The sequence below is a fragment of the Symphalangus syndactylus genome, chromosome 5 (genome assembly GCF_028878055.3).
Source record: "Symphalangus syndactylus isolate Jambi chromosome 5, NHGRI_mSymSyn1-v2.1_pri, whole genome shotgun sequence".
NCBI lineage: Eukaryota > Metazoa > Chordata > Mammalia > Primates > Hylobatidae > Symphalangus > Symphalangus syndactylus.
The window spans coordinates 38,643,564-38,654,717 of NC_072427.2; the positions used below are offsets into that span (position 1 = coordinate 38,643,564).

The following is an 11,154-nucleotide window of genomic DNA, read 5'->3' on the forward strand; positions in this document are numbered from 1 at the left end:
GAAGGATGGGTGGGATTTTATCAGGTGAAGATGGGCATGGGAAAGACATTACCTAAGGATAGAATAAAATAATCCAAGATTGTTTTCCTCCGTCTAGAGAAGAGGGCAGCGTGGCACACAGGAAAGTGATGGGGCTTTGGAGTGAAACAGGTCTGGCTTTGAATCTAGCTCTATCACTTATACGCTCCATTAATGTAGGCAAGTAACTTAGACCCCCTGAGCCTGTTTCTTCACCTGTTAAATAAGACTAAAAATTACCGATTTGCTGGGGTTGCTCTAAGGCTTTTAAAATAAGATCACAAATGTAAAATACCTAGTATAATACACAGCATTGATACTCAACAAATGGTAATAGTTATTATTACAGAGAAAACCCTCTTAAAAATAAAGTCAGGCTAGGCGCCGTGGCTCATACCTGTAATTCCAGTACTTTGGGAGGCCATGGCGGGCAGATCACTTGAGCCCAAGACTTTCAGACCAGCCTGGGCAACGTGGCAAAACCACCTATCTACAAAAAAATTAGCCAGGTATGTGGTGGTACACACCTGTGGTCCCAGCTACTAAAAGCCTGAGGCAGGAGAATCGCTTGAGCCAGGGAGGTCAAGGCTGCAGCGAACCGAGATCATGCCACTGCACTCCGGCCTGGGTGACACAATAAGACTCTGTCTCAAAAAAATAAAAAATAAAAATAAAGTCATTAAAATGTTATGCAAATAATATAATGTAAAAGTGCCAGGGTCTCAAGGGAGTTGAAGGGATTTTATAGACTAGCATCTACTACCCCAATTCTAGTGAAAAATTATCTACTCACTGCAGCACAAAAATATGGAGAAATGCTAAGTGATTGTTTCAAGGAATATCAGATGCACCAGTTTGCAAATTGTCAGAGAGTATAACTCCTGAGTATGGGAGAAAGAGAACTGGACTGGGAAGAACACCTGCATTTCAGTCCTGAATTTGTAATTTGCTAGGTGATTTAGAAAACTCAACCTTTCTGAGTCTCAATTTCTCATATTCAAATGAGGGGTTGGATTAGAAGCCTCTAGCTCTGAAATAACTTTCCCTTTAAAACAAGAGCTCTTTTGGACTTATTGCTTAATGGGTACAGAGTTTCTTCTTGGGATGATAAAAAGTTCTGAAATTGATAGTGGTAATGGTTGTACAACAATGTGAATGTACTTAATGCCACTAAACTGTACACTTAAAAATGGTTAAAATGGTAAATTTTGTGTTATATATATTTTACCGCAATTTTAAAAGGCAAAAAACAGAGCTCCTCTGAGAAGAGGATTTACATGATTTCCCCTGTTAAGCCCTTCCTCCAGATTAGGTGTTCTATTCCAAGTTCCTCAGATCTACGCAATATGCCTTTTCTACCATAATTTGAAATCCTTTTTTTTGTGTGTGTGTGTGGAAGCAGGGACAGAGTTTCACTCTGTCACCCAGGCTGGAGTGCAGTGGTGCAAACACGGCACCCTGCAGCCTTGACCTCCCAGGCTCAAGCGATCCTCCCATCTTAGCCCCTCAAGCAGCTGGGACTATAGGTGCATGCCACCATGCCCAGCTAATTTTTGTATTTTTTGTAGAGACTGAGTTTTGTCATGTTGCCCAGGCTGGTCGCAAACTCCTGAGCTCAGGCGATCCACCTGCCTTGGCCTCCCAAAATGCTGAGATTACAGGTGTGAGCCACTGCACCTGGCCTTAAATCCATTTAAAAAACACACTTCTGAGAATGCAGTTCTAGGAAACCCAATGTTCCATTTCACAATGGCCAGTGATAGCACCTGGCAGGTTTGTCTTTCCCATCTGGTTAGTCACTGTCTTTCTTCCTTGTTTATTTCATTCTTTTCTTTTTCCCATAAATTATTCCAATGAAGACATGTAAAAAAAATGAACTGAATAGGTGAGTTGAGTTACAATGTCCGTGGTGAGCTTTTCAGGGCACCCAGAAGAGGATTCCAAGGCAGCAATCTTTTCATGGTAAGTTCACAAGATCAAAGCCTTTGACATGTGATCTCTCATTTGATCCACATGACATTGAATCAATTAACTATCCCTATTTTGGAGATGGGGAAATTGAGCCTCAAGTGATTTGCTCAAAGTCACATAGCTAGTAAACAGCAGAGGCAGGATTCAAACCCCGTTAACACAGTTGGCATGCCACTGCTGCCACAAGTTCCCCATTTTATCGAGTGAGTAGTAAAGATCTGGTGGGTATTTGAGATGTGACGGGGGATGGCAGATGCAGCAATAGAACCTAATGTTAACATTCTGAGCACATTTCCAGCCAGGATGCAGTTCTGTCTCCTCTAGGTTTGCTTGTTTCTATTGGCAAGTACTCTACCCAACTCTGTATTATAGTCATCTGCAGGCATGCCCTAGACTCCAGGCAAGATGCTGCCACAGTATTGTGTTCAATATGTGTTTAATAAAGATTTAAATGTGAATGAATGATGGCAAAGGATGTATCACTAATCACAGGTCTTGTATGACCATTTGGAGAACATCAGTATCATCAGATCCAGGCAGTGGATTAACACAGATGACAAAATCTAAAATGTTTCTAGTTCCATTGAATTATGGCTACATTTAATTTATCCCCATTGATTTTTTTTTGACCTGAGATAAAAGGTAGTTGTTTAGGATGTCTTCATAAACACTGAAATGTCTAAAAATAGACATAATGACTTTTATAAAGAGCACATTTTACCATTACAAATTCAAGAATCATATAGTAACTTGGAGAGATGTACAAACAGATTTTTGGCATGCTTTAAAAAATCTCATAGCCATCCATTTAAATGAAAATCAGCACTGATACAATCTCTCAAACCCATTAAAAACAAATAAAGCAATCACCAGACATGAACAATAACTGATTTGAAAGTGAGAATTTAATTTTTGCATTTTTAAAAAGTTGATTGCTTATGAGTAATTACTCAAATAATTTAAACTTGAGCTATGAGGAGAACTATTAAGTACTTAAAACCTTGCCTACTTGTTTCTACTCACAAAGATGTAAACCTATACTATGTGCATCTGTGAGTGCCTGTCTCCTGCTTAGAAGCCAGAGTGGACTAGCAAGGGTATGGTTCTCAGGTCATAGGATGATAGAGCTGAAGATGACTCTGAAATGATCTAATCCAGGATCTCATTTTATAGATGAGTACCAGAGGAACAGAGAGGTAAGGGGGCTTGCCCAGGGCCACAGGACATCCAGGAGCAAGGCAGTCATTCCAACTCATGATACTGCTTGGGGTAGAGAGATTTTGGTTCACACTCTGGCCTTACTAGTAACCTTGGACTAGAAAATGAGTCTTGGTTTCCTCAGCCATAAACGGAGATTGATAAAAAGAGCTATCTTTCCATCTTGATGCATTCTTCTGAGAATCAAATGAGAAACTGGGCTGGGTGCGGTGGCTCACACCTGTAACCCCAGCACTTTGGGAGGCCAAGGCAGGTGGATCACTTGAGGTCAGGAGTTCGAGACCAGCCTGGCCAACATAATGAAACCCAGTCTCTACTAAAAGTACAAAAATTAGCTGGGTGTGGTAGCACACACCTGTAATCCCAGCTACTTGGGAGGCTGAGGCAGGAGAATGACTTGAACCTGGAAGGCGGAGGTTGCAGTCAGCTGAGATCGCACCACTGCATTCCAGCCTGGGCGACAGAGTGAGACTCCGTCTCAAAAAAAAAAAAAAAGAAACTGTATGCTAAGAATTTGAAAAATGTTGGTTTTCTCACTTTTTTTCTCCCCAGTCTAGTGCCCCTTCCCCCATTCTATGCCTCTTTAATGTATATGGGCATTTCAGATGTGCAGAAACTCCTTACTAGCAGTTAGCAGCCATTAGATCAATTTTCTGGCTGGAGAAAATCAGGAATTTAACTAAACACTAATGGTAGTTCTTTTTCTTCCTTGCACCCTAATGTCCGTAGTAACTATGTCACTGAGGCCAAGCAATAATTAGGAAGCACCAGAGAAATTCTTACATTGGTGGAGGATACTGGAAGGTTCCCAAGAATGTACATAAACAGCAGTGATTTGTCACTTGTCCTTTCTTTTGCTTCCCCAGCCCCTGTCCTTGCCTTCCTCTTTCACAGCCAAAAGTGCCAATGAAACAAAACTGAGCAGAGTTTTTAGGGGAATACTGAGGCGTCCAGTTATGAAAAAATAAAATCTTCATTTTGGTAGAAAAGAATAAACCCTGACAACAATTCACTGAGTATACCAGCAAAGTAGAAATGCTATCGAAACTCTCCCCAGTCCTGGCAGGCCTTTCCTTAGGTCCCTCCCCCACCCCCATTTTTTTTTTTTTTTTTTTTGGTCAAATCATGGTACACCTGAAGTGTTAATGGGTAGTCACCCAACACATAGATGTTCCCTATGTATAGCATGCAATCACTTTGGCAATAGAGAGACAGTTGACTTTGGTGCATTTCAATTGTAAATGAAGACAGCTATCTTTAATTACACCAAAAAAAGTCTCCTCAAAAATGCATAGTCCATTAGGTATTAAACTGTTGGCTGGTTAACATGGAGAGTTAAAATTCTTGTTAAAGTGTAGGGAAATTCGTTTTAAGCCATCTTTTGTACTGCCTTATTCTAGAATGCTGCCTTTATCATTCCATGAATTTCCCAATGGCTCTTGTCTAGGAATAGGATTCCACTCAGAATTCATTCCATTCACTAAAAAATCAGCACAATTAAAAAAAACCTGAACATTGTTCATTAGGAACCATCTGATATGGTAAATCAAGCCAAATTCCCCTCACGGGAAAAAACATGGAGTACCTGTGTGGATCAGAAAAGAGAGGGCCTGGTCTAGTTCTGCTCCTAACTAGTTTTGTGACTGTGGGCAGGCCCAGCCTTTCTCTGCCTCAGTGTCCTCCACACAAAATTAAGAAAAAGGAATGGTACATGTTATAAATCCACCTACTTGATGGTACCACCTAGTAACTGGAATTAGGCTACAACTACAGAGAAACTAGGTAGGGGTAGCTCCACTAAGTCTGAAAGTTAAACTGGAATATTTATTTCCTACAGACCAACTAGTAGTCTAATCAGTAAAGCTGTTAAACTTGCAGTAATATTTCACTGATGTGTACTAGAGCATTGCAAGTTATAAAATTTCCAATTTAATTTTACTGCATCCCTGAAACCATAGTAATTAGAAGACAAACTCACAGGGAAGATGTTTACAGCTTCAGGGGTGATAATTTTGAACCTGTCCTGCAGGTCACTTCTGTCCTCTAGGTTCCCTGATTTGACGGCTGCATGTAGACTTAGGATTTTTTTGTAATACAGCACTAACTCGTCATTCATATGATGGGAGCAGATGTAGATGACGTTCACATTGGCATCTAAAAACAACAGGCACAATGTTAATTACTGATGTGAAAGTAAATGACATTATGAACTCTGGCATCCGATTGATGTTGTGCAGTTTAAAATAAAGAGGATGTCCAAAACCCACGTTAAGGTTAATTTAGATCGGTTTTGTACTATCTGAGCAATCTAACTGGCTTTTTTACAGTTCAGCATTTCTCTAAAGAAAATATAAATAACACCACCACCAACGAAATAGATGCAATGATTCCTTCAGAAGGAGGGCTGTGAGATACCTTGGAAATGTACTTTCAAATAATACATAGGGATTTAGCCACACGACTCCCATTAACATCAATGGGAATCGCATACTGCTTTAAAAATTTATTCCATTAACTTCAGTAAATTATAAAACAGAGCTATTAACTTTACAAAGCTGATGAAATTGCAATTTCTTATTCTGTATGGACTTGACAGGGTCAATTCAGGGAATGTCCTGTTGAAATAAATGGTCTGATTATAACCACAGCAATAATTATTTCAGGAAACCAGCCTTTCCCTTACTTGATTCCCAAAGAGGAGTATATTACTTAAATAGCAGGTCTAGTGATTCTTGGTTTAAAGGAAACATCGTCTTAATTTAACTTTTCTCCTTCTTAAGATGTGCTTCTTACATATAACATAGCAAGAAACCCTAATTAAATATCCCATGCAAATGGAATAGTGAAATGAGAGTATCCACTCCATGCTGCAGAATATTTCAGGGAGTATGAATAGGAAATCAGCAGTCAATGAAGTCATTCATTTGTTCATCCATTCATTCACAAAATAGCTGACTGATCTGTAGGGGCAAAGCCCTTGGCTAAATGTGGAGGGAAATACAGCAATCATTGTGGCACGATGAAGCATGCAGACCAGGTACTTAGAGAAGTTCAGAGGAGGGAGCACTGTAAACGTTTTCTTAGGCAAGTAGGGCAAAGAGGGGATCTTAAGACTCCTCTGATCAGTTTGGCAGAGTATATATACAGAGCATAGACTGATTAAATTCTAGTTATTTAACCTTTCTAAGCATTCATTTCTTCATCTGTAAAAAGGGGAACAAAACCACCTGGGGCATAGAGTTTTAGACACTATTAAATGAGTGAAGATAATAGAAAGTATCTGGTGCAGCATCTGGCACATAGTAAGTGCTCAAGAAACAGCACAGGCGTGTGAATGTGCTCCTGGCCCACCCTGACTAGGCTGGCCAACAGTGACTCCCCAGCTGCCCCCATACCTACGTTCCTTTTGATCAGTGCCTCAAGATTTAACATGAAGTAGTGTTCTCTGTGGTTCTATCCTATTGTTTCCAATCTATTAATCTTGTCTTTCCAAGCTCCTTAAAGGCAATGTTTGTACTATTTCTTATATTCCCCTAAGCCCTGGCACAGTGTGGAGTATGCAGGAGTCACTCAATATACACCTGTGGACTGACTGAAGGGATTATGGAGAGATTCATAAAGTTGAGAAGGTCTTTTACGCCTAGACGCAGGGCATACAAGAGAAATCTCTCTCTCTAGAGACCTAGAGGGGGTGTTTTCTGAAGTGGCCCAGTGCTAGGCCCAGAGCAGGTGCTCCATACATGTGAATATTTAGGTGGCTCCCATTTAATTTTGAAGCATAAACCTCAAAATAAATTAACCGAGGAGGCAGTAAGTAAATAACTTGCATCCAATTGCTGAATCATCAAATTAGTCATCTTAAGTCTTGTGTTTTGAAGAAGAGTCTAGCGTCTAACCAAATTACGGTAGAGGTTTTAAAAATCAAACTAGTGAGTTTTTTTTTTTTTTTTTTTGAGACAGAGTCTCGCTCTGTCACCCAGGCTGGAGTGCAGTGGCGCGATCTCGGCTCACTGCAAGCTCCGCCTCCCGGGTTCACGCCATTCTCCTGCCTCAGCCTCTCGGAGTAGCTGGGACTACAGGCACCTGCCACCACGCCCGGCTAATTTTTTTGTATTTTTAGTAGAGACGGGATTTCACCGTGGTCTCGATCTCCTGACCTCGTGATCCGCCCGCCTCGGCCTCCCAAAGTGCTGGGATTACAAGCGTGTGCCACCGCGCCCGGCCCAGTTTTTTTTTAAGTATGAAAGAATAGGGCAGAAAAACAATAAAAATAGCTTACAGACTGTAGCAGATGAAAAATAATTTTTTTCTTGGGAAGAAAATTTCTAGGTTACAAATGATAAAAGGAATCATGTTGCCAATTTCACCTTTCCTGTTCATTTCTGGCAAAGAAATACATATCACTAACTCTAAGATTCAGTATTAGTGGGTTTTATCATGTGTTAATTTTATACATGTTCAAAATTAACTGACAGGTAATTTTGGAAACGAACTGATATGAAGATGAAACTTTCTTTGATTGCTGGTCAGTAATCAGTCACTTTCTTGCTGAACTCATCTAGGAACTGAAAATACTAGCCATTGGGGTCTGCACCTGACAACCATGAATTCACAGCCAATATCTAGTGACAAGCCTTAACGGTGTTACTGGATTATCTTTGTTTCCCCCAAATAAGAAGAAAAACCATAAGGGATAATAATGTATTCTTCCATAAAATTATTACTTATTTTTCTATTTTCTTTACATTTTTATTTCACAAGAAAGTACTTTTTTTCATCTAACTACTATTTCTAAACTTTCATTACTCCTCTTGAAGACATTTTATGATTGCATCGCTATATCATGAAGACTATATACCAAGAAAAAGGCATTTGGTTCATAATCTCTCAGAAATGTTCATATAAGCAAAATATTCCATTGCAGGTAGAGACAGACTGAATTATTGAGTTGTTTAAAATAGAAGCCTAATACTTTCAAGTCTTTTCCAATAATGAGAATCTTTTATAAAGAAATTATTTGGTGATGGCTTATACTATATATAGAAAGGGATATAAAAAGCTGAAGAAAAAAATTAATTCAAATAAATTAGAGGAAAGTCTGCCCTCTGCTGCACTTCAGTGGTTTTCATCCAGTCAGGTTTTTAGTTGCAATAGCTTAGCACTAACAAATCAATCTTAAGTCATTAAAATTTTTTTTTGTAATGCTGAAAAACAATCTTAGTGCCTAGATAATAGATTAAAGCAATCACGATTATTATTTTAGGACACTGTAAATTTCTAGTACTGATGTACTTTTTGCTACCAAATGGCATTTATAAAATAATAATGATGCTGAAATATATATGAATCATGTAAAGTATGTCATTCCAGGGAGCCAGCTAAGTTGGTCCTTGATCATTTAAAATTCTTCCTTGTTTTTCTTAAATAAGGGCCAAAGAAATTGTATTTTAACAAAACAAAGAAGTTCTTATTTGATAACTAATAAAAATCTAATTTTTGTGTAACCTTGAATTTGTGGCAAGTATCTCACAAACAGATTCAATGTTATTGCTTAGCTTTTGCAACCTATATTCTTAGAGCCTAATCTGAACCCGGGCCTTGAACAGTGTCAACCAAAGCTATCACATTCAGGCATCCTTCTCTCCTGGTTCCAGATGGGTGTCTGATTAAGAACTGACCAAACCAGTATCAGAACTTGACTTTTACAAAGATGTATACATCACTCAATCAAGGTCTGTATTTCTAAAAATTCCCTCCATTAAGCACTTCACGTTTTCTAATAACAAGCTGGTCTATATTTAAATAAAAGCTTCTTTAAAAAATCTATCTTAATTTTCCCCTTTTTCTTCTTATGAAAACACAATGCTTCATTTCTGATACCACCTTTCACTCATTCCCCAGATACTATAAGAGACAAGACTGACACAAATGTAAAATATTGACTTCACTCACTGCAAGACTAAGTAAATAAAGAAGATTTTGGTTTATAGGAGAGAAATTCTGATTCAAATCTGCAGCAAAGAGAATCTAGAAAACTGCCCAAGTAAATTGGTTAAAATGTCATTTTTTATTCAAGTTGATTTTACTACAAATCTGTTTTTTAAAATAAAACATTTAATTGCCCTGTAAGTAGATTAAACATCTGAGCTTTTTCCTTGTAGAGGAAAAAAATAAGCAAAAAACAAACAAACAAACAAAAAAACACATTCTATCAGCATCCACTGATAAACATTCCAAAGAGTCATTTGTGTAAAACTATTTACTGTACCTAAGATGTCACACAGCCTCCCCAGCTGCATGTTCTGCTGTGTGTTGAAATCGGCAATATGTTCTCTCACAGGCTGGGAATACCCTAAAAGGCAAACAAGGTGTCAAAACCCAGAAAGAGCAAGTCAATATAGCAAAATGGCACAAGAGAATTTCAAAATGTCACAGTCCTTATTTCCAGGAAAAAATTTTCTCTGAAGCATCTTACAGAAACAACCCAATCCCGAAGAATGAGGTGCTTGTTTCTCAGGGGGAATTAAACATTATTCTGGAAGATGTGCTAAGCAACATAGTCTGTAACAGAGGGGTTCACATTTTTCAGTACCAACAAGGCTGCTAAGAATCAAGATGACAAAACATGGAGAAAATTCCTGACATGCAATATGAATGTTTACAAGGATGTGTAAGAAAATTATGCTCAGGTTAAAAAAAATGCCGTTTTGGCTTCTTAATGTGAGCTTCCTATGTGGTATTTTGAAGATGTGTTCCAGAATCATTCTAAAGTGACACACAGATTTCAGATAAATCCCTTGCTGTCAGGAATATGTATTTAAATAATTCAAATACTAAAGAAATCAACTTCTGCTCACAGTCAAAAGAACGTTTAACTTTTAAAGGCAAGAAGAGCTAATGTAGTTACTTTGTCAGTACTAATAAAAGTCCTGCAGTTTGCCTTCGTTTCCACTGAAAATGTAGCAGAAGGGAAAACACATATGGATTACTATTGTCCAAAAATCTCTCACAAAAGAAACAACAGCGGAAATACTTTCTGCTGATATTTCAGGTCATTAAAAAAAGTGAATCAAAACATAAACTTAAAAAGCATGCGTACTCACAAGCAGGTATAATTGCTTATATGAAATTCAACAACTGTAGGTGTAACTTTTTTTTTCTTCATTAAAATTGCTTTTCACATTTTGAAGAGATGCTTCAATGCCTCCTTGTGGTTACTGAGCCCAAACACATGTTTCAAGTTAAACTGCTCTAGATAAAGTGATTTTATATACTGCATCTTCAAGATGTGACACGCATTTCCTTTTCAGCATAAGGAAAACTATAGCAATTCAGGCAATGGGGCTTCAGACCAAATGAACTCTGATAATTGGCTCTTTGCTTTGATGTCAGTGTTTAAACACTAGACAACGTCTGGAAATTAAATGACTTTACAATCATCTAAAAGTCTCTCTTTGCTTTGCATCGGGATGTAAGAATTAAAGAGAGAGGCAGAAGGACAAATGAGCTGTTCCAATCATTTTTGAAAAATTATTAATCTTTCAAATAATTTAGAGAACCATTCCACATATAAAAGCTAATATAGGCAGTTACAACTCCAATGTCTTTATGTGTGACGGCAATATTGTAACTTGGGATTTTGCATATGTATAATTTTATCTACATTCAAATAAATGTTTAGAAAGATGTATTGTGGATAACATATAGCAAGAGTATAAAAAGGCAGGAAAATGCCTAAAGAATAAAGTGTGATTAAGAAAAGTGCCTGAGAGCATTCCATGACTGCATTGCCTTTCAAAAGTAAAGATAAAAGCAGTATAATATGTCTCATTAAGATGATGTCCAATTTAAAATATAAAAGATGTCTGATCACTTTGTTGCCACATTTGTCTGTGTTCCATTCCAGTGTTTGAAGTCAGTTTTCCAACAAATTACTTGGGACCTCTG

The 11,154-nt window shown here is 38.1% G+C and overlaps 1 protein-coding gene across 16 annotated transcripts in view; it reads right to left on the reverse strand.

Annotated features, from left to right (window-relative positions):
* Positions 1-11,154, reverse strand: part of IQCH (IQ motif containing H) — a 256,651-nt gene that overhangs the window by 100,422 nt on the left and 145,075 nt on the right. For all 16 annotated transcript variants that reach the window (XR_010120697.1, XR_008657668.2, XM_055278015.2 and 13 more), the window contains 2 exons: positions 9,476-9,559; positions 5,186-5,361 (listed from right to left, as the gene is read on the reverse strand). Coding sequence is in view for 14 of the 16 variants with exons in the window: in XM_055278015.2 (XP_055133990.2) it covers positions 5,186-5,361; positions 9,476-9,559 (260 nt within the window). In the remaining 2 variants the exon portion in view is untranslated. The remainder of the gene's footprint in view (positions 1-5,185; positions 5,362-9,475; positions 9,560-11,154) is intronic.